A 24308-nucleotide genomic window follows, 5' to 3' on the forward strand; every position below is an offset into this window, starting at 1 on the left:
TCTCTTCTCTCTCTCTCTCATTCTCTATCTGTCTCTCTCTCTCCCTCTCACCCACAGCTCATCTCTGTACCAAACATGGTACAGAGACCCCGGGGGGGAAATACCATGGCCGCTCTGCTCTGCACACTGGAACTTCAGTAATGACGTTTGTAAGCCGGTTGTGTGGGCAGGAGCTGATGAGGGAAGAAGAAGAAGAAGGAGAGGGAGAGAGAGAGAGAGAGAGAGAGAGAGAGAGAGAGAGAGAGAGAGAGAGAGAGAGAAAAGGGGAGGGAGAGAGACAAGGACAAGCTAGCCTCAAGACAAAAGAATACATGAAGGGCAGACACTATATGGGGTTAGAGCAAAGAAAATCTTGTGTGTGTGTGTGTGCGTGCGTGTGTAAAATATCCATCCTGGATATTTGAGTGTTTTTGATCTATAATGACCAGACACCGTAAACCATAACTTCAGCCTGGATGAAACAAGAGTCAATCTAAACTCTTTAAACTCCTTTGTAGTTGCGAGCGATTTCTCAGGCCATTGATTTCCTCGCCAAAGATGAGTAAGCGTAAATTGGAAATAAGGATGGTATATTCACTGTTATATACAAAGCGATCCCCTTGGTACGAGTTTGTAAATGTGAACATGATGCAATCGGCCCTGTGGCACATCAATATATCACTTTATTATGTCAGAGACGGCAGGAGAGAGACAGAGATGGAGAGAGAGGAGACGGCGTCCCTCGCTCATTGTGGCATTAGGCAAAAAGTCACAATCGACAGACAATAACAATGGAATAGGGCTCTGGTGGTGATTGGATTCTAGCAAGTAGAAAGCGAGGCCCTTATACAATTCTGTAGGGAAATCATATTTAGGAGCTGCACAGTATTACTGACAGGGCGACAATGAATGTACCTCTCCAAGGTACAGTATAAGACATCACTTTTAAGGTGCTTCTTTCTTTTGTCAAAGATCAGCCAGAAAGATTGAAGGGCTTTCAAAGACACAGTGCAGCATTATACCCAGAAATTGAAAAATACATTATTTGATGTCCTGTTCCCACATAATTCTGAATATACACCGTAAGCCACATGTGGAGAAACAACAATGCTTTTGAAAAGATCTCACTTCTCCTCCTCAGCTTCTGAATATAGGACAGATGGAGAGCTTTTGAAAAAGACAAGAAGGTTCAATATTTCTTCTTCTTGGGTCTTTCTTTCGTCTCTCACCATGCGTCGTCATGGCGTCCCAGGGGAGCTGTATCTGGGCTGGCTGGTCTTGACAGGCAGGGCATCTTATCTGCCTGAGGTGAGGAAAGGAGAGGAGAGGAGCCCACATGAGAGATAGAGGCAGACAGCCGCAACAGGGACAGGGTGTCAGCCAGGACTCTCTCTCCCTCCCTCCCTCTCCCTCCCTCTCTCTCCATGTCTGTCCATCTGTCTGTTTCATCCCTCCCTTTCTCATCCCTGTTTGTTTTCCAGGAGAGCTTTCAGCTTCTGGGGATGTTTGGTATTTTCAAAGCTATTTCGGACCGTTTCACCTCCAGACAGGTGGAGAGGTGTGCGTGCGGTGTGCGGTGTGTTGGCACTGTGTGTGCGTGCCACAGGGAGGGGAAGCAGGGTGACTGGCCGCGGTCGCTTTCCCGTCGCCTGCACCTGTCTTCCCGTCTGGCTCAATCACACACGCTCGCCAGGGGTGCGGCACCTTGGTGCACGCCGCCATCTTTTTCTACCTCAGCGTCCGCTCAGAGGCGTTTGCTGTTACCACGGAGATGGCGCTCACAAAATGTCACCTTTGACAGAACGAAGAAGAGAACCTTTGTTCCATCCAAGGACAACCATCCAGTCTCTCTTTACATTATACTGTACCCATTGAATGGACTGGCTTGAATGCTTTGCAAATAAGACCCACCTCCAACCCACCTCCAAAGCATCACAACTAGAATACTTCTGAGGCAAAGAAAAACCTGTTTATGAAAGTTGAATCTAAAGACCTTAGCAACTTTAGTCTAACTTTCCCAGAGAGCATAAATGAACCACTAAAAACGTGTTCCCAACAAGCCCTGAGTGGGTGCTACCATACGGAGAGATGTCTGTCTGCCTCTCCCAGCTCTTCTGATCATCACACATGCTCTTTCATGCCGGGGTCTTCTCTGTGTTCTCGGGGAGGGAGGGAGACCTGACGCTTCACATTAGCCAGCTCACCGGTGACAAAGGGAGAAATGGCCAATGCCGGGGAGTGAATAGGTCAATTACGTGCATTTTGATGAATCATGTCCATGGCATTGTTTTCAGTTACAATTGGTTGCAGCAGCTTAGGATAAACTGTACCGTAAGCAAAACCGACCGATACCATCGCTGAACAAAGGAGATTTCAATCTCTGTCTTTCTCACTCTATCTGTCTCTCTCTCTCTATCTTTCTCACTCTATCTGTCTCTCTCTCACTCTCTCTCTCTCTCTCTCTCTCTCTCTCTCTCTCTCTCTCTCTCTATCTTTCTCACTCTATCTGTCTCTCTCTCTATCTTTCTCACTCTATCTGTCTCTCTCTCTCTCTCTCTCTATCTTTCTCACTCTATCTGTCTCTCTCTCTCTCTCTCTCTCTCTCTATCTTTCTCACTCTATCTGTCTCTCTCTCTCTCTCTCTCTCTCTCTCTTTCTCACTCTACCTGTCTCTCTATCTTTCTGAGGGAGAGAGAAGCAAGGGATTATTGTTTTCTGGTCACCGTCTGAGCCTAAGTGAGAGATGATGTTTTGACATCTTTCCATACAAATCCCCCTATGATTAAGGTCGCGGCAACGACACCCCTTGGCATTCAGCTACAGAACCCAATCAATCATGCGCCAGGCAGCGCGCAGGAGAAGGGATGGCATCGCCACGGCAGCAATGCAGCACATACCTTGGCTGTTTCACCGACTCTGCAAAGGGACGTTTTATTCTCTGTTTCTTGGCACGCATTGAGCTTTAAAATCTTGCTGTCAAATCTGAGGATGACGAAAGTCGAAGGAATTTAGAAGAAGGGTGATTTAAATGAAGGGCCTTTTCCTTCCAGACGTAGTTTACAGCCGCGTGGCAGACGCTGTGGCGAAGGGAAACGATGCTTGACCTTCACAACGCTGGCGTCGTTTCTCAACACTATTGAAAACAACATGAGCTGTTCGTTACAACTCTTAGTTTATACATCCTGCCCTGTCTTATTTACGCTGTGTACATACTGTGCTGTGTACAGTCAGTGGAGGTAGACCGTCAATAAAGATCCTCCTTACATTTAACCGACGACAATGACAAGCCTGAAATGTTGTTGTTGCTCTATATGACAGAATGCTCACCTGCGTGGTTCTAATGGCTGTTTCTTGTGTTTCCCTCCCTCCTCATCGCCCTCTCTGGAACAGCAGACCACTTGGGCATTGAGTTCATGGGTAAGCATTACTTCCCCCCCCTCTTTCCATCCACCGCTCTGAGTCATGATTATGACCTTGAGGTTTCATAACTGTTTCAAGTTCACGTCACTGTGCGTTCAGGATAAACCACATTGCATGACGTACATGATATGAAATTGCATGCAGCATTGCAACACGTCACATAATGTTGGTCTGAAACTCGTAATTTTAGTGTAAATGTGTATGCAGTGTTTGTTTTATTGTTATAATTGTTTTACTTTTTTATACTGTTTTCCCTTTTGACATGCACATACACACATACATACACAAAATCACACATGCAGTTTCTCTCCCTCCCTCCCACCTTCTCCAAAAGTTGCCCCTTGGAATACTAATGCTCTCCAGTCTCCTTGGAAACGCAGAGAGCTGAGAATCAGGCAGGATACAGTGAGGGAGATTTAATACTGTTGGCACGGTAACAAACATTGGCACTGCCCGTATGTGTGTGTGCAAATGTGAAGGTTTTCATGTGTGTGTGTGTGTGGGCATTTACTTGAGTGTAGGTGTGTGTGTGTGTGTGTGCGTGTGCGTGTGAGCATCTGCATGTGTGTGTGTGTGTGAATCTGAGTGTGTGTGTGTGCGTGCATCTGAGTGTGTGTGTGTGTGTGTGTGTCTTGATGGGAGTGTCGTCCCCATCCTGCCAGTCTGTCTCCAGGTCGCCACTTGGCACCTGAGCCAATCACGGGTATCGGTGCTAAAGAGCCGTTGTTAATGACATGGCGAGCCGTTGTCAAGTAGAGAGCCTCTCAAGCAGGCAGCTGGCACTGTCTAAGCCCGGCCCAGCAGCCCAGTAAACAGGACACACACACACACACACCGATCACGGTGTCTCCAGACACCAACAAAAATCCCGCCGAGAGCTAAGCAAGAGAGCCGGAGATAAAGATTCACGTTTGATTTATTTATTTTTCACCGTCATTTTAAGGGATGCGCTGCATAAGAGCAGAGGTAAGGAGGTTTAGGAAAACTTTCAGTGTCATCATGTTGCATGAGGGAGGAATTCTGGCCATTGTCTGCATAGTTACTGTATCTCAGCAGCTGCTAAATCTGCTGGTGTGAACGTTGATCTGTATTTGGAGTGAGCTCAAACCCGAGTCTATGTGTCTGGGTGCTACTGAATAAGATTGCAACAATGAGAACAAGAAACTCTAATCTTGTCTGTTCTCATACAACCAAGAACTGCTTCGTGTCCTGTCCCCTCCAATATCACATTTTCATTTCTCACTAACATGAATAGGTGTATTGCATCAATATTCCCCATCCATTTGAGGTCATTGAACTCTGACTGGGAGATGTTTTCCCGGAGCTGTAAATCAATGCCAGAACCAAAATGTTGCGCGAGGCTATTTTCAGTATACAGAGCTGCAGTCAAGTTGTTTTTCCATTTTTGTCTGAGGTGCCTGCAGCATGATTTGCAAGTTGGGGTTCAACTACACCACAGAGATGCAGACTGGTCTGGGGACAGCTCTAGCCTTTCACCTCTTCTGGAATCTTCTTGATCACAGGATTATCTTAGGCGTGCCTGTAGATTCATTCTCTTTTCCCCAGTTCTCACCCATTTGGAATGTTGTCTTAACTCTAATGATCTGGGTGTCGGTAATCAACAGTCCCCAGGGCAGTCTGTTAGGTCTCTGCTTAAATGTTTTAATCTGCTCTTATCTAATCTGAACCAATTTCCTGTCCGACCCTGTATGGCTCAGGACCCTGTGTGACTGTGTTTGTGTGAGAGTGTGTGTGTGTGTGTGTGTTTGTAGAGGTAGTATGTGCAGAGGTAAACAACAACGGTGACAGACAGAAATAGAGACATTTTAAAATGCACATCCTCAAATCCCCTGGGCTGGCATAATGGACAAGTACTGTAATCATGGGTGATTTTGTTGCATGAAAAAAACAAGGATTCTGATACCAAAGCAGAACTGTCCTTGGAGTTGACCACACTGCAGGGGGGGGTTTGTGAAAGGAAAACAACCCACATACCTCCTGAAATGACAGAGTGCTTTACTGTGAGCATCTCTGTTCATTTGGTGTGTGTGTGTGTGTGTTTGAACCCTGCCATGCAGATGCAAGACTCGAGCGAGATAGCAGTGAAGATGACATCATCAAAGCTCCGAGTCTGAGGTTGACTGCGTGTATGAAAGGTGGAGGGGTTCATAAAAAAAGGAGAGATGCAGATGCGGGGATGAATGGAGAGATGGATGAGATGGGGGGGAGAGTTACAGGGTGAGTCAGGCTCTGAAGAAAGAGATGGTGGGCAGAGGGAGAGAGACAGGGGACGTAGGGGAACGGAGAGCAGTGAGGAGATGCCGAGAAAGATGGAGGGTTTTCTCAGCCGAGAGAGGCGGAGGCTTTCAGAGGGAAAGGTGGACAGAAGGACAGGGCCTCGTCACGGTGATTCTGATAGAGAGCCATCAAAGTCCGGAAACATCCACCACAGAGGAAGAACAAAAAGCCAAATGGCATGTGTGACTATTATGTGAAAGCGTGTGCTTTTCTGTGTGCGCGAGTTTGTGTGTAGATGTGTGTGTGTGTGTGCGCGTGTGTCTTTGCCTGGGGTTAGAGTTAAATGTCAGTGTCTGCTGTCATTAGTAATTCTAATGACAGTCAACTTTGATGGAAGGAGAAGCTGACAGTATCATGGAAGGCCACCGAACTCTCTGCCCTGCCTCACTGCCTCGCGTCACAACACATCCACACTCATTTTCCAAGTGAGGGCAACGAAAACATCTCTGAATTCGGGACAGTTCTCTGTTTGTGTGTCTGACTGTCTGATTGTGTGTGTGTCTGTCTCTGTGTCTGTTTCTATCTGTCTGTGTATCTGCCTGCGTGTCGGTTTCTCTCTCTCTCTCTCTCTCTCTCTCTCTCATTTTCTCTCTTTCGTCACTCTCCATCAGTCTGTCTCCATTCCTCTTCCCTCCCGCCCTAATCGCTGGGAGCCGCATTGTTGTTGATGACTCCTGCAGTGGCAGAGTAGGGGGCGGGGGGGGCGGAGGAGGGGGGGGGATGAAAGGCTCCTGTATGTTGCGGCTGCACCACCTCTGGAGGTGGAGCCAGGAGAGCAGGAAGACGCCTGCTCTGGAAGCCCTTGGCTTGGCGGGTTCGCTCGGAGTCTCGCACGCTCATGACGTCGGACACCCCTCTCAGATGCACACTCGGAACGCCGCCAGCGTGACAATGACTGTGTTTGTCGTCCCGTCGGAGTGCGGTTTAAATGAATGATATGGCTCTCTCTAGATTGGCGCTGTGTCACTGCGGTGTGATGAGACCCTCGCTTTGTCGTGCCATGCTCGCTCATTTCACTTGATAACGGATTGCTAGTCTCAAGCTGTGATTGGGCCAAACAACCCCTTTGGGAATTCTTTAAACTGTTTCTAAATGGTTTAATGTTTGCAGGGTCCACAGCATCTTGCATAAAATCACGGAGGGAGGATAGAATAGCTGTGTAAATTCAGTCTACATTCAGGTGGATATGGTGGTAATAGTCTTTTATAGTCAACAAGCATGCATAAGCGCTTAAAGTGATCAGAATGCATCACTTCATGCACACTGCGGGGTTATGTTTATGTCCTAGATGTAACTGTCACTTTGTCCTCTGTGAAATATTTATTGCATTGTTCTGTTGTTGCAGAAGAGCAAGGCCCGAGCACACAAGGTGAGCTCTAAGGTGGAAATAAATATCGGCGATGACCCTTGCGCCCTGACAAATACACCCAGCACAAGCCTCTTCTCCTGGGTCGTATGATTTATTCAGATGGAGAGTGCTCTTCTGCATAGGAGTGTAAACAAGCCCGCCAGAGGATGTGAGGTGTAGGGGAGGCCGCCCTTGGCATGGTGTCCCGCTCGTACCTGTGTGTTTGTGTGAGAGACATCATGCTGTAGAGGACATACAGACCCCGGCCAGGGATACACTCAGCCAGTCTGATCACTGTCAACTGTGTTCAATCATTTGGCCAAAATGGCACATGTTGATTTTTTTGTGTGTGTGTGTGTGCGTCAACCAGGAAAACACACGCGGGCAAATGCACATCACACGCGCACACACCACACACACACACACACACACCCAAACGTCAGGATGGATGTTGCGGTGACTGGACGCGGGGGAAGGCACAAAGGGACAGGTGAGGCTGTGACAGCTCTCCTCCTCATACACTAAGGCTCTGACGCAGGTTCCCCCCAGCTCCAGGTAATTACTGCTAACGAGGCCATGTGATGACTCAGACTGATTAAGCACATCAAAACAACACAGACAGGGAAAGGAACGGCTGTCTGGGATGCAGGTGGCTAGGTGTGCTGGCTCTCTCAAGTGTGTGCTAGTCGACACTGTTTCTGAAGACATTTGATCCCTTTTTTTAGTGGACGGTTTTATCCAAAGAGGAAGTACATCTGTAATGTCAAGGATCAGAAGTTCATAGTTCATAGTTTGCAGTACTTCAGGGGTCAGAGTCAAGGGTCCGTTCGGCACAGCACAGTGTAATGTAACCTCATCTCAACTACAGTATTACTTGAGTTAGTACAGTACAGTCAGGAAACAAAACGGTGTCATATATTGTTCCATGTTGTGAGAGTTGTTTAGTTTTACACCATGCCATTATGTTTGTATTGGAGGCGATTTGAGAAACATTCGGCACGCATTAGCCTCCTAAAACGTTCCTCGACCTTTTCAATATCGACCTGTTTCATCTTTTGCAGCAGTTTCCAGCAGATTTGTCTCCATCAAACCACTTGCTCAATATTCCCGTCTTTACAGAGATTTGCCTGGTGTTTCTCTTCAAGGTCTGCTCTACTAAATAACATCTGATTGATTGCCTATTAACGTGACTGAAGGCAACCGTGATTTACTTTTTTCTTATGAAAGGAGACAGATGCCATTTTTCTTCCTTAATAGTGTCCTATGCAGCCATAACTCTTGTCTACTCTATTCAGGTTTCATTACATAGAGTCCATTACAGGACTTGTACCTGAGCACCTGTACCAGGGGGAGGGAGTGACTCTGTTGTTGGGAGTCCCCTGGAGGATGTTGGGATATGTGTGGCTGGAATCCGCTGGGGTGACTTTTGTGATGAGGGCAGCTGAAGTTCAGTAATTGAGGGTTTTTTGATGGGGTGAATTGTCAAATGAAAAAGGAATGTGGAGGTTGACTTGAGCAGTACAGACCTGGTCCACATTGTCATTTCAGCAAACATCATCCTCATCATTCATCCTCATCATCCTCATTACCCTCATCATCCAGTCTTCATTTAGTGGAAAAAAAAGAAGATCCTGAGATCTTCGGTCTGATTTTTCTTGCCCTTTTTTTGTTTCGGTGTTGAGACATCAATGTCTTTTTTATTCCTCTCTTCCCCTTCCTGCAGAGAGCAAGGAGGTCTACAAGAGGCAAGTGCTGTCAATCACGTCCATCGCCGTGGGAATCAGCCTTCTGGGCATGCTCTGTATGGCTCTCTACTGCCGCAACAAGTGAGTCCTAGAGAAGCCCCTCCTATCACACTCAGACACAACCAGCAGACATGCAATAAACATGAGAGAGATGGAGTTCAATATTGATCAAGTCTATGCTGATGCTGTTCTACAGTTACCTTGGAGCTTTAATTCCCCATTTGAATTCCCTGCACAATGTTAATGAATAGTGTATGTGCATCTGGGTGCATAGCTCGTATGTAACTTTAAAGGTCAGCTCTTCGCATGGGGGTTGATCTATATCTCTAGCTCTACATCTCTCGGTTCTTTCTGCCCTCCCCTCTCTTAATCTCACAATCTGTCTCTCTCTTTTTTTCCCAATCGCTCTCTCTCTCTCTCTCTCTCTCTCTCTCTCTCTCTCTCTCTCTCTCTCTCTCTCTCTCTCTCTCTCTCTCTCTCTCTCTCTCTCTCTCTCTCTCTCCGTGTTTTTGTCTGTATATTGTAACGGCATGTGATTGTCTGTGAATCCTGTTTCTGTGGTTCTGCCTGAGGGCCCTCTATCTAGATTGCAATGCAGTCTCCTCTTCATGTTCGCCATCAGCGTGCCAGGTCAAACACCCGATCCATAATGGCGAGCTGTCATTCAGGGTATATGGAGCAGAGAGCCTTGCTGATAGATTGCATTGTAATTTTGTGGGCTTCATAATACAATGATATGAATGAGTGAGCATCCTGACAACAAGATAATCGGATCAAAGCATGATGTAGTACCATTATGCTTGAATGTATAATGGAGAGCCACTGCAGGGGTTCTGTCAGTGGGGCCGATCATGTATCTACAGGATGGAAGACAGATCATTGTTCAACCACTTTTTGTTGAGTAGCTTCATCAATCTGTTTCCAGAAATGAACAGCATGACTCAGTCAAGGTCAAGAAGGGAAATCTTCCTTGTTTACAGAACAACTTACTGTATATGTTCTTACTGTAGCTGGAACACAATCCTCTCACTGTTGAATTACATGATCCCAATTATACCCCTTGAATGTTAGTTTATTATGAATGTGCATAATCATGATGAAACATCAATGATCTCCACATAATGAATCCAAAAACACACAATTATCCACGCTCCATCTTTGGCGTTTTCAGTCATTTCAAGTTTCAATTCATGCGGGGTAAGGCTGGATTTGGTTTACGTGGTTAATAAAGGGTTGAGCAGTGGTAGCCGTGGTCTGGTTCACAGGTCTGGGACTGGAAAGGCAGAACCAGGGCTGTGTGACAAGATGTCACCGTATCATCATGCAGCATGCGTTTCCTCCCCTCCAGGAGGCGTCGAGAGAAGCTGCAGGCCCACCTGAAAGAGACCCGAAGCCTGAAGAACTACAGCGCCAACCGCCCCAATCTGGACCCCAAGACCAGCTTGAGACCCAGCCCTGGCCTTCAGCTACAGAACGTGAGCATACATAATGGAATTCGAGTGTAGCAGACGCGTGTTGATGAACAGGAGGAGATCCGACCCACCCGAGGGTTGGAGATCTTGTCTGCCTAAGGGTCACAGGACAAGTACAGCAGAGTTCGGCCCGTTTGGTTCCCAGGTGTGAGACACCTGTTCATCCATTGTTATCGAAGCCCTATACCCAGAATCGTGTTTCATCGAGGATATCCAACTCCCAGTTAGAGGAATAGTCTAGTTGCGGTTTGTTGTCTAAAACATTGGCTATTCCCTTGCTCCCCTTCCCTCCCCCACCCCAAACCATTCCGCTTCAGCTTTGAATGAGAAAACTGTGTTTTAGAGCCAGAGAACACAGCACAGTCAGCTGGGACTTGGGGCCTGCTGTTTGCGCGATTCATCATCCGCTCAGCAGCCTCTGTCGACACAGCTATCTGGGATCTGCCAATCGGTTGTGTTTGCATGGCAGGCATAAACCCCCCCCCCACCCCCGACCACTCCCACCCCCCGCCCCTTAATTTGATTGTCAGTCAAACATGGCTGCGATGCTGAAACCAAGAGGGACAGGAGAGGTATCTGAGATAACCTTGTTCTGCCTGCAGGAGCGCCGGGATATAGATTAGACTACCTGCTCCAGATCCATCAGAAACACACATGCCTCTCAAGGTTACTTATTCAGTTCTACTGAAGTTGATCAGAAACACACATTCCTCTCAAGGTTACTTATTCAGTTCTACTAAAGCTGACATTGTTATGATTACATGCCATATTGGAGATCTTGTTTTGTCACCCTGTGGATATGAAGCTAATTTGAAATTACAATGAGGGTGTTATTGTCAACATTCTGAAGGGAATTCATCAAGATTGTTTTGACAAGGTTTTCCTGTCTATGTCCTTGATTTAACAGGGTATATGCACCAGCATAGATATCCTATGTCATGACTGAATTACCAGTAACTATCACATATACAGTATCTAGTGTAGCAGCCGTGGATTTGGATTGGATTTTTCCAAAGCTTTCCTTCCCTTCGGATGAAGATCGTGATAAAGTTGATAACACCACAATGTGAATATTTGTTACCCTGCCATCTTGTTTGATATCCTCCAACTCTATAGCCTCCAACACACAGTAGACAGTTGCTTTCTGACAGGAACATTAACTTAACCCTCGTATCCATGGCTTAGTTTTCAAGTCTGGGTATTGTTTTGTTGACTGGGGATATACACCAACTGTTGTTTTATATGTTCAATACTACTGTTGCGGTGAGCAAGTCTGGCTGTGGTTTTAGCATGCATCTTTGGAGGGTGTTTTATTTCAACTACAGTCTACTGGGAACTTATGCAAATACAAGCTATTTGTTTCTTTTGTGCCTACCCACGCACATTCATATTGATTTGTGTCTGCGAGCGATCAGTTTGCCGTATTTCACAACATGGACGCCTCTTTGTGGGGTCAATGGCAGTGTGTCTCTCTCACACTCAATCATACACACAAATACACCCCATAATCAGGTAAAAATAAACTCATGTATATTCATTAATGCAAACTCGCACTCAAATAATGTATACCTGTCCTAAACACTCTGTCACCATCTAATAGTTCAAACAGTTACATCAAGGCTATTGTGTTATTTTCCTCCAACACTGTTCTGTGGACTCTTTAGATCTCTTGCTCCCTTAGGCAAAAGGCATCTGCCAGCAGAGAGAGAAAGAGAGAGAGAGACAGAAACTTATATGTGTTACTGATGACGACTCCTCCCCCCCTCCACCACCAATCACCAGACCCTTCTGCAGGGCTCTGGCTGGCGCTGGTGTCGCCGTGGCGACTGTCTCCTGGGGCAGGATGGTGGCCTCTATCTTTCCCCAGATTAAAACATCCATTACGCTAACACGCTTCCCTGCTGCGAACCCACCCTCACCGCCACCACACCTCCACACACACATTCATCAAGTTTTTTCGCGAGGCTGTTTTTAGTGAGATAAATGCAGACTTCTCTCCGGGCGCAGCAATGCAAGATGACCGCCGACGTCAGCGCTAAAGCTACTGGGCTAGATTAGACTGCAGGGCACACCTGCTATGTGTGGCTATATGTAGATGTTGCCAGATTTTACCCTTCTGTAACTCAAAAATTTAGATACCAGGTAAACTTCCTCATTAGATCGGAAGTTTAAACGTTCCGTTTGTAAAAGGCGTGAAAACGACATACATGTTTAAAATAACAAAGTAACACGTCAAACGTGTTCGCTTTCAGTATGCTGAGGTATTGGTTAAACATTCCGAGCTCAGTTTGAATTCAAACATCCACGTCCGTTGAACAACAGTAGGCTACATCGTCCACCCGTGTTAATTGATCGTTTTCCTGTCTAGGCCTAAATCTCCCTGGCTTTTTAGTCAGGCTGCAGGCATATTTAAATCAGCTGTTGGCTAACTTCACATTTTCTTTGTCACAGTCTGAATAATGAGTTTCTGTTAACCGCCAAGGTAGATATTAATTAGTGAGAGGCTGCCATGTCAACGTTGTTGCTAGGGAGGACGCCAGCGGGAGAGCAAGCCTGAAGGCTCCTCCTTTAAAGTGGCTGCCAGCGCGGAGTGTGAGTGACAGGTGACAGGCAGAGCAGGTTTGATGCTGCCGTTGTCAGGGTATCCTTAGGTTGCCACCACTTTGGTAGCTGGGCTGGTAAGAGTCAGCAAAGAAAGGATAGTCTGGCACATCAAGTCCCTGAGGTGAGATATGTCTAGCTGTGAAGGTCTCCCTTCATAGCTTTTAATGTTAATGATCTCTCTGTAGCTCTCTCTCTCTCTCTCTCTCTCTCTCTCTCTCTCTCTCTCTCTCTCTCTCTTCGCTCTCTCTCGCTCTCTCTCGCTCTCTCTCTCGCTCTCTCTCTCGCTCTCTCTCGCTATCTCTCTCGCTCGCTCTCTCTCTCGCTCTCTCGCTCTCTCTCGCTCTCTCTCTCTTTCTCTCTCTCTCTCGCTCTCTCTCTCTCTCTCTCTCTCTCTCTCGCTCTCTCTCTCGCTCTCTCTCGCTCTCTGTCGGTCTGTCTGTCTCTATCTCCCAACTTTCTGTCTCTTTCTCCCAGTCAATCTCTCAGTTCTCTCTCCATTGTGCTCTATTTTGTCTCTCTTCTTTTCTCAGTAGTTTGTTTTTCCCTGCAGCCAATCCTATTTTGCTGTCTTGTACCTCAAATAACTGAATTTCATGGTGCTTTTGTGAAGGCTTGTTACAGTTCCTCCAGTAACTTATATTTTCTCCCCATCCTCACAGTTCAGGATGTAATTTAAAATTATTTATTTGTTCTGGAAAATTATTTTACCCTCAATAAGCTGTTTTTATTAAATGTAATGTATGTAATCCATTTCTATGAAATTGTCGATTTTGCATTATGAATGTGAATCTATACACATTTAGTTGCAATGCAATATTGTGAATTAGATTTTTGCCATGATAAAATTAGTTCGGTCCTGGAGAAGAACCTGGGTGACAGGGTCAGTCTAATGACCTGAGCGACAGGGTCAGTCTAATGACCTGGGTGACAGGGTCAGTCTAATGACCTGAGCGACAGGGTCAGTCTAATGACCTGGGTGACAGGGTCAGTCTAATGACCTGAGCGACAGGGTCAGTCTAATGACCTGAGCGACAGGGTCAGTCTAATGACCTGGGTGACTTTAATGGAAACTTGTATAGTTCAGTTAGTATCCGGAGGATTTGTCTTCAGCAAAGGTATTTTAATTCTGCTCCAATGTGGGCTTAAATTTGCAGCAGAAAAAATTAATCTGATTTTAGAAAATTAAATATAATGTTCAGTTCAATATATCATTGATACTATTTTAGCTAACTTAAAATCTTTAGACAATCCCTATCTGGGGAAATAATTAAACAATTTCATATAGCAAAGGAACAGTAGCAGAGTTTCATAATAATGCCCTGATCTTTATTTTATTTATTTATTTCGCAGTTAATTTAGCAACTCAGTCTTACTTCAGGTAGAACCATGTGTACATATACTGATATTTTGAACCTTGTAGCAGAAACTAGCAGCAATAATGTTTAATAATTAGCAGTCTAATTCAACCATTTGCAATTATCCAACCACAAATATGAAACCTTTACTGTGGCCAGAATTTAAATACCAATCTATTTTATGGAACACAGTAATATAAAACCCTAAGAGATTAGATCAAAGTACCATTAATTTACATGTTAACTCTTAACTCTTCTACAGAGGACAGCTAAGATAACTTTTCTGCTGATTTTTACATCCGTCATTGGGAATGGAGGTGTTACAGCTAGGCTAATCTTGTCGTTAGGCTTTAATATCCAATTAACATGACTACAATCCTCTGCACCTTTCTTTATCAATGATCAACACTCCCAGCACATTTCTCTCTCCTTCTTGACTTTTCCTATCTCTCTCTCTCTCTCTCTCTCTCTCTCTCTCTCTCTCTCTCTCTCTCTCTCTCTCTCTCTCTCTCTCTCTCTCTCTCTCTCTCTCTCTCTCTCTCTCTTCTGTCTCCCACAGCCAAACACTCATTCATCTCTATCTATTCTTATCTTTCCATTTCTCTCTCTTTCTCCTCTCTGTTTTCCTCATCCTCTCGACAGCAAAATGGAGGCAGAGGTAAGGCGAGTGTGCCAGGCAGAATCTCGAACGCCATTTAAGTTCCATTTAAATTCCTGTGATCGTTCCTCTACAGTGAAGTGGTGGCCCTCCTGGGCTCTCAGAGGGGAGATGTGTGTGATCACACTGAGTTATGTTCAGGAGTGGAAATCTTGAGACACGACTCAAAATGGAACTTGTGTCCCTCAGCGAACGGTTCTGGAGTGTGTTCTGCAAATGACGAGAGTAGCTTTGTTGAGTCTGTTGCGTTGGTGGCCAAAAATGAGTCGAGACTTGTAACAGGTGAACATGTTTTTTTTTTTCTTCTGTTTTTCTGTTTCTCGCAGTACTGCAAGAGGGGTCCTCATCCCGAGCATGCCGTCTCTCAGTCCAGCTTCGCCCAGTTCAACCCCCCTACTCCACCCAACAACTCTAAAGGCCCCAGCGCTGGAAAACACCACAGGTTTGAAGCCAAACACACAGCCACACATACACTGGACAACGATTGAGGCTTAATCCAACTGAGATCTTCAATATATATGCTCTCCACTAACTCAAGGCTGAAATCTGTGTCCTGAGATTAGCCTGCAAACCCAGCAAGCTGTGAAATGATTTGTTCTCTGTGATGTAACATCTTCACAGAGAAATGATCACAAAGGTGATCAATGGAAGTTCAATGTCCCCTAGAATAATCATGTGAGATGCATTGTGGGGGAGAAATTAAATTATCCACATTATAGTGCAGTCAAAGATAATTGTAGATTTATTGAATGCTCTAAAGAATGAAAGTAATTATAATCGGTGATAAATATCCTGATGTGCATATGCTCTGAAGGGACATAACAGAGAGGATCCAGGGCCATATCTGATACAACACACATATTTATTAGCCCAGAGCTTTATAGTAATCATTTTCTTACTCATCAGACCATCAACAAGCCAGGAAGTATCACTAACATCGTGCTATGTGTCTAGGGCAACACATACAGTGTGCAACACCCATATTATATGATTATATGATTATATGACTCATAAGCCTCACCCTAAATGTCAAATGAGCCACAGCGTTTTAAAAGAAATCTGTAACACTAGACCCAGGTGTTTGTAATAAGTGTTAGTTGGTGTTAGTAGGTAATAAGGCCTGTATAAGATGGTGCACGTGTGCAACTATGCATAGTAGGAGTGCATTGGGATGACATGCCTAGCTACATACCTGCTTGAATCCACGCTCTCTCCTATATGCTAACTGTTCAGCTTCAGCAGCAGTTTGAAATCCCCCCTCGGTTGTTGTTTATTGTCTGGATTGAAGAAGTTGTTTGCTGGCAATTTCTTGCGCTTGTAATTAATTATATTTTCAAAAGAGTCTCATGCTTTGTTTGATTGCACTTATGTCAATTTAGGAGGGGCTGGATCCTTTTGTGAGACAATAAAAAGGAATATGAATTCAAAATAGCGAGAAAAACTCAGTGTCAAAGAAACTTTGAGTTAATACGTTCGTTCTGTCGTTACAGTTACAGGCCAATTTATAGATTGCAAGTCTTATATTATAATAATTGAATGGGCTAACCTTTATAGATGCAATTTATGACATCTCGCATGATCTTTTTACTAAGAAATTGAATCTTAAGAGAGAAGGCCTGTGATTTGTCAATCGTGCTTTTCTCTGTCCTCAAATATTTCGTAGCAGCAGTAAGCCCACGGACAACATGCCGAGCACACCCGTTAGGATGAACTGAGAGTGCTGCAGATTCTCATAACTCTGAGAAGAATATAGGTCACCAACTGAAATGTCAACAATAACAAACATTGTTAGTTTATAGAAAGAAACTATTTTTGAACTTGACTGCGTATATTCTACAAAGCCACTGCATGGCCGTCCTAGTTGCTATGGTTTCCTCTTTTTGCAGAAGCGTCTCGCTGTCTCACAGCCCAGACCAGAGGTGTCGAGCCACCCATTGGACAGTGCCTCGCAGAACTCCGCCCATACCCAGAAGCAGACTCAATCCCATTGGAGTATCCAAGCATTCAGGCCCCGCCTACCAACACCTGCAGGAGATGGAGTCCAGTGAAAGGGAGGTGGGGCCACAGACAGGGTGAGTCACACTCCTGGATACCTCACTTGGGTCAGTTTGATGTCATCCCCCTCTTAAGTGATCATGATTTGGGACCGCAATTCTTACGGTCAAAACAGTTCCGTTTTGTCAGCTCCTCCAGGGTTCCATCGCCCTGACTAGCTCCCATACTCTCTGAGTTAATCCATGGGAGCAGGCCGTCTGTCGGGGTTAGTTGTTTAGGACAGAAGGAACACAGGAGAGAAGGGGAGACATCATCATGGATCTGTGCATGCCCCGGGCAGAGGAGCTTGTGTTGTGTCTCCAGCTCCCCTACAGTACTTCATAACACTTTGAGATTCGTATGGCATCTTCAAACGAAACGTCTTTAACTTCCACAAAGTCATCTCCCTTTCTTTCTCGTCATGCTCAAGCTACCCTCTCCCTCTCTCTTTTTCCATGTCTCTCTTTCCCCTCTTTCTCCCTCTCTCTTTTTATATTTTCCGTTCAGTCTTGTTCACTGTCTCTTTCTACTTGGCTCTCTCTGGCCTCCTCTTCGCCTCTCACACTTCATATAGAGTCATTCTAAATTAAGACCTGTCAGGTGGCAGGCATCCTTGCCGCTGACAAAGCTCAGAGTTTCATTTCAAGAGTACAAATTTCAGAGCCAGCCATTCTTTGAAGAAGAAGAACTGAAAAAGGGACTCACTTGCAGTCTTTCTTTCTCTCTCGTTCCGTCTTTGTTTTTTCAATGTGCTGAGCAAAGATAAAAATGAGGTCACGCAATGTTGTGATCTGCAGAAACATGGCACCATTTCAAAGGGAGTGCTGCGCCTAGCTGGCTATACTGGGTTTTTGCTAATGACAGTCCCATACTGGCCTCTCTCTTTATGCCCTCTCTCTCTCTCCATCAATGCCTTCTCTCTCCTTCTCCCTCCCTCCCTCCCTCCCTCCCTCCCTCCCTCCCTCCCTCCCTCCCTCCCTCCCTCCCTCTCTTTTCAACTCATGCTGTCTCATTCTCTCTTATTTTTTTCTCTCTTTCTCTCTCCCTCTCCGTCTCTGACCTTCTCTGTGTAGTTCATTAAACTTCTTTGAAGGAATCAAAGGGCAGCACGAAGGGAAGCAAGACTCAGCCAAATGAATGGGCTACCAGCTTCCAGGCCCAAATTGGGGTACATGTTCATCAGGGTTTAGCGGGACATCGCCACACAGGGACACAAAAGCAGCTAAGGCGGTCGACAGGAACAGAAGGGCAGTTGATGTTGGAAACAGTGTGACTTGTTAGTCAAATGGAACTTCTACTTCTTTTCAAGTTCTTTTAGAACTGGTTCAATGGTCTTAGGGGCCCCTACATGGCTACTGACTGGCCCACATCAACATCGACACACAGAATACCCTCCCATCACCAACGCCTAACCGGAGTTGCCATGGAGACACTCGTGCAGTAAAGGGAGACTTGGCCACAATACAAGGGGGAGGGAGGGGAGGGGAGGGGAGGGGAGGGGGAGGGGAGGGGAGGGGAGGGGAGGGGAGGGGAGGGGAAGGAGGGAGGGAGGGAGGGAGGGAGGGAGGGAGGGAGGGAGGGAGGGAGGGAGGGAGGGAGGGAGGGAGGGAGGGAGGGAGGGAGGGAGGGAGGGGGGAGGGAGGGAGGGAGGGAGGGAGGGAGGGAGGGAGGGAGGGAGGGAGGGAGGGAGGGAGGGAGGGAGGGAGGGAGGGAGGGAGGGAGGGAGGGAGGGAGGGAGGGAGGGAGGGAGGGAGGGCCAGGAAGGAAGAGCAAGAGAAGAGGAAAAGAGTGGGGGAATGGTGAAAACCTCCTTATTTGCATTTCACAGGGACAACAGAACTGGTAGAAAAAGCCGTTCTTCCTTCCATGTCTGTCAGGAAACCAGCCGTTATCTCCAGAAAATGGCTGCCTGGCACGTAGACAGAATGTCGCTGTGTTCCGTTTTGTGACCAGTATTTTTAGATAAACGTGTCAGATTCCAACTGGCTGTCTCCACATCCTCCTGAGTAAAAGGAACACAGTCATAATTGAAATATGGTAATGTCCCAGCCTTCCTCAGAGTGCAGGAGAGCAGTATTGAAGGACTTTAATCAGATAGAGCAGTGTATTTTGCCATGGTGACTTGGCTCCTTCCTACAAGGTGTGTCCTCGTCGTCCGTCCGGTCCCCCTCTCCCTCTGATAGATTTGTCATTTTTCATGGTCAGTTCTCTGAAGGGAAGATAGATGCATTTGACCTTAGCCTTCCTGTTCAGAAAATACTACAAATTCCATATGCCGCACAACTCTATGCTTCTCACCTCATGCTTGACCTAACTTCAACTTGTTGTACCTACAGTTGTACACCAATAATGACATCTCTTCCCTCCTGGATTTCCTGCCCACAAACAGCAGAGACTTACTGATTGTGGCTTTACTGTAAATGAGCTCTTAATGAGTCCAAGCACTCATTTGTTCGGGGGGTTCCAGGAAATGACCGTTCTTCAAACTAGCGGTTGGACTGCTCTCATCTGGCAGGTCTGCCTGTCAGACACATTTCAGCTGTGACAGTGTCTCTCTGCAGTGGGTGCTTTCTCCATTCATCAGTTCAATTTGGAGCATCATGAGTCCGCCTGCAGCGCATCACTCTTGGCACCCAGCATGCCACTCTGGTTCAGTCAGAGACGCCCAATCAGGAAGCAGAGCTTCAGCAGGCTTGCTGCAGTGGCAGGATGTCGACTTGCTGACACGTCGTAACATGACACACAAACACTGGTGATTGATGTCTCACATCAGGCCTTCTCCCAAAACTCATGTCACTGGAAGTATTATTTCAACTCTGCTGTCCAGAACAGAAGTTCTACAGTGCTTGTGAATTATTCTTGTTATCCTTACTTTGACTCTTTACTTTGACTCTTTCTCATTTTACATTGTGGTCATGTTCATGTATTCTGATAATATGTTGATTCAATTAAGTTTTTTGTAGGTGATCTAGATTTTAATATATTATGCATTGTACTGTCTTGAACCTAAGGATGAAAATAAAGCTTTGTTTTGCTTTTACCCACCTAATGTGTTGGGCAAAGACAACCTGGTCATACAGTATAGTGTCCAGGTCAAAACCTTATTTGTCTGGATATGAAAGGATGGATCTGTCCGGAAAGAGTCACAACAATTAGAAAAAAAACTTGGTTTTATTAGCTCGATCTAATATTGTACTGTCCAACATGAGTTGGACAGTACAGATATAGAATGCACAGAATCGCTTCCTTAATGGGTCTGGATGGTCAGTGCACTGATACAGTAGAACATACAAGCAGGTGAAGTGGTCGTTAATCAAGTCCCTATTTCTGTATGTTTTGCCTTACTGTCTCCTAACTGTCTGGGCTGTATCTATATTCTGGTCCGTAAGAGGGCCTCGCTGCATGACCTCTTGACCTCACAGAGACTCAAACTTCATGTACACAGAAAATCTGCATATCAGGATATAAAAAAACTTTGATACTAATATCAAAGCAGATTTTGTCTCTGAAAGTGATCTCAGCTATTAGCCAGCTGACATCCCTTCTTATCACAAAGGATTCTCTACTCTGGTGTTATGCAAACCAGCACCGCTTTCTCATCAGTGGCTTTCGGCTTTGCAAAACCAAAAAGAGAGAGAGAAACAGTTGACTTTGAAGCCATCCCTCCCCCCCTTGATGCGGGCTTAACCATCTGATTAGGCTATTACAAGAGAAAGTGACTCAAGTTAAATATTGATGCGACACGAGCAGCTAGCCTGTGTCAAGGATTATGAATTATTACACAAAGATAATGAGCTTGGGGGTCCTCTGCCAGATTGCAGCTCGATTGAGACATGGATATCACCGAGGAAGGGTGTGATTGTTGTTCTAATGCGAGGTGGCTGTTACCGTATCACTTTGAGAAAAGAGGCAGACAGACAGAGTGTGAAAACGTAAATCGATACCAGATATCCCCAACCAACACATAGACTTTTAAAAAGGACAGTTCTGTACCAAAGCGCCCTGTGAGCGGAATGCAGAAAGAAAGTCCCCACTTGTCTGGTGAGCATTTAGCAAACACGATCGGCAATGGTTATTTTGTACCTGCATGGCTCCCCAAATCACTTAAATGCACTAAACATTCACACAACGTGCTCCATCTAATACAGTATCCCCAGTTGGGTGGGTCGTCGGATCAATAATGCAGCAGGTGAACTCCCTCTTACCTCTCCCTGTTCATATTTCTCGGCAGTTTTTACTTGTGAGCGTGTGGCTAGATGAAGACATAAAAGGGAGACGTCAGGCCTGATCAGTAAGCTTGGCATGCTTGTGGGACAGAGTCCTGGATGTGGGCCTACGCGTACCTTCTGTGCTGTTTGCCTGAAAGCATGAAAGGCTACAGTTGAAACAATCAAGATGAGGGGGTAGGTAAACATCAGGGAGTTTCCACGCCGCTCGTTTATTTTCTCCTTCTGTGTGTCCCGTCTCCCAACAGGTGCCAGGGAGCGCGAGCCGGCTCTGACCCCCGACACGACGCCTTCCTGCGCATGCAGCCCCCCGGGGTGGTGGAGCGCTCAGCGGGGTGGGGCAGCAGGGTGGAGGTGCACTGTGACATCCAGGAGGTAACCTCCAGCTCCACCAGGAGCCTGAGGGGGCCCCGGCGCCCCAGTCCCTCCTCACCCCTTCCTTTCCGCTCCTGCTCCATCCCCATCATCCCCTCGGTCCAGGCCCAGCAGGACGAGGTTTCCTGCATGCAGACAGCCAGCGGCGGCCCTGCCTCCTCTACCCCCTGCGAGCCCGGGCCCAGAATCGACGGAGGCGAGGGCTTCGCCTTGATATCGCACGACATCTCCAACACCACTTCCTGCTCGTATGCCGTTGGTCAGCGAGACGAGGTGGCGCTGCTATTGGAGGAGGCCCAGGAGCAGCTCAGGGCATTGGCCCACGCTCACAGGAAGCACAGTGACAGGAAGGAGGACTGTGGCTCCGTCCTGGAGGCCAGAGAGATTGTTTGCTTCTTGACGCCCAATGGAGGAGGAGCTGGGGGGTTTAGCTCTAATGGACCCACGGAGACCCAGTTGCTAAGCCCTCAAAAACCCCACAGAGACAGAGCCCAGAGTGGCCAATGAGAAGACAGTTTTGAGCTTCTCCCTTCTTGTTTTGCAGTGAACCAACCCTGGGGTATTGGGGTCAAGACTGAGGAGATGTGCGTGTTAGGGATACAATACAATTTGTTGAAACAATACAAACACCTGAAACAAAAAAAGAATGAACTGTGGATAGGGAACAGATAAAGGATCTGAAGGAGAAGAGAAAAATATTTATATGCATTTATTTAAATGAGAAACTTCTACTTAGACAAAAAGAAACCAAATAGTCTGTCATCTTCATGGTGTTTTTAATTGTATAAAGAATATATATATATATATATAAATATATATGGATATAAATATACGGAATTCAAATGGTGACCAAGTACAGTGGAGGGATATGGGAATTATGTACGTTTTTTTCTTTTTTTTCTTCTTTTTTTACAACAACTCCTCTGGTTTTGGAGCACCATTTTGGGACCCAGTGCACCCTCCAAGCTCTCTATGTTTGCAAAGTGTTCTAACCTCTCACTGGCTGCCACACTTCAACGACCCTTACCACCACAAACCAGAATCTGTGAGTGTTATGAAGCACAGACACCCTCCTATCTTTACCTTGGATGTACAGTTCTACTCCGCAGAAAATTTGATTAAAGAAACAATTGCAGAGGGATACAATTAGTTTGACTTTCCCTGAGAAACTTGGCGTGGAAAAACGACGGTGTCGGAAGGCTGTTTTCAGAGACTGCTGTTGACTAGGCAGCCGTGGTTCGAAGCTAACACAGTCTGCTAGCTCGGTGTGTAACTGATGTTTTTTGTACGTGAGATTCCTCTTCTGTTGACCGAGCTGTATTTAGCATGGGTGTGTTCCTCCACCCCCCTTCCCCAAATGTACACACACACACACACACACATCTCATTGTGGGCCAGAGGTGTGTATTCTGTAGGTGTGTTTGGGCCAACTGCAGAATGGATCGTAAAAACTGATTTTGGCGGAGCTTTCTTTTTTCAATTTGGTTTGTGATAAACAATCGGCTGCTTTCTTGGACCTGTGAGTGGAATCGAATTGAAAATGTCTGTGGTATCCTATGGAATTGAGACAATTACTTATTTCTGTTTGAATTTACAACCAACTGTTAAACAAAAAAAAATTACAATGACAGTGGAGATTCTGGTGTATCTGTTTTTATTTTTTATAAGGTTCCCAATTCTGCCCCCACCCCCACCACCACAACAATCAATCAGATTGTGCATGCAAATGAACATCCTTTTTAGGCCCACATTACTGCAACACTACTAGTTCACTCAATAACTCAAATGTTATTTGATCGAAACTGTTTTTTCTCTCTGTATCAAACAACGCCTTTCTGTACTAGCATTGCCCGGTAATTGGAGGGTACAATGTATAGGGTTCCACACCATAAATACTCACTGTTATTACAGCACTGTAGATGTAGCCAGCCAAGTAGGGCCAGAGTACTGTATATCAAATCCATTTGTGGTGATGACATCTGGAGGTGTAGAGGTTGATCGCAAAGATGAATCTGTATTTAACTACTCATAGGTTGGTGCATCTCAAATGAAAACCTTTTTAGCCCAGATAAACTGATGATTTGTGTCTTGCAAGCACAATAGTATTATAGAAGGTTGCAAGTCTACAACCAAGGTATTTTGTCGTAGACAAAGAAACTCAGAGGCTTTTTCTTTATCACTAAACCTCTAGGATTTTTTAAATCTCCAGCAACCACTTAGTAAATCCATTTTGACTGGTGGGGTTTGGCTCCTCTAAACGCACTCTCTACATTTTTGCAGCCGATTGGCTTTCAGCAATTATGAAAAACTAATTTAAAGCCAGGCATCTTCGTTTCCACCCTGAACATCTGAAAATGACATTACATGTGCCTAGTAATTGAACATTGTCTGCTACATTTTCCGTTTCCCTGACTTTATCAGGGAGTAAGGCAGTGGAGAAAAAAGGCTCTAGTCAGAATGTCAGTCTGGATTAAAGAACTCATTGCCTTTCCTGTAAATTAGTCGGAGATTACGCTGTCCACATAAAAAAAAAGAAGAAAAAAAGGTTTTTTATTTTTATTTTTACTCAAACCTCTTGTCAGACTCAACACATTTGTACAGGTAATGGAGTGAATGCACAGTGTGGGCTTGATTTTGGTGTATGCTGTAAATGTGTGAGCGGTCGCGCATATTTACACGAATATCCATGCGTGTTGCCGTAACAATTGCCCAATGCAAACGATAACGTGATGCATGTGTTTTCTGCGCTAGCTGGACTGGACCGCATTACCAGGCGGCTTGGCAGAGGAGCTTT

At 45.7% G+C, this 24308-nt stretch overlaps 1 protein-coding gene across 1 annotated transcript in view; it reads left to right on the forward strand.

The window, feature by feature from the left end:
* Positions 1 to 23407, forward strand: part of nrg3a (neuregulin 3a) — a 186847-nt gene extending 163440 nt beyond the window's left edge. The window contains exons 4-9 of the mRNA XM_084667275.1: positions 3370 to 3396; positions 8769 to 8871; positions 10139 to 10265; positions 15206 to 15321; positions 16766 to 16951; positions 21388 to 23407. Of these exons, the coding sequence (XP_084523401.1) occupies positions 3370 to 3396; positions 8769 to 8871; positions 10139 to 10265; positions 15206 to 15321; positions 16766 to 16951; positions 21388 to 22021 (1193 nt within the window). The 3' untranslated portion in view covers positions 22022 to 23407. The remainder of the gene's footprint in view (positions 1 to 3369; positions 3397 to 8768; positions 8872 to 10138; positions 10266 to 15205; positions 15322 to 16765; positions 16952 to 21387) is intronic.
* Positions 23408 to 24308: the final 901 nt, after the last annotated feature.

Source organism: Hypomesus nipponensis, chromosome 11, assembly GCF_054491055.1.
Source record: "Hypomesus nipponensis isolate SF chromosome 11, ASM5449105v1, whole genome shotgun sequence".
NCBI classification, from domain to species: domain Eukaryota; kingdom Metazoa; phylum Chordata; class Actinopteri; order Osmeriformes; family Osmeridae; genus Hypomesus; species Hypomesus nipponensis.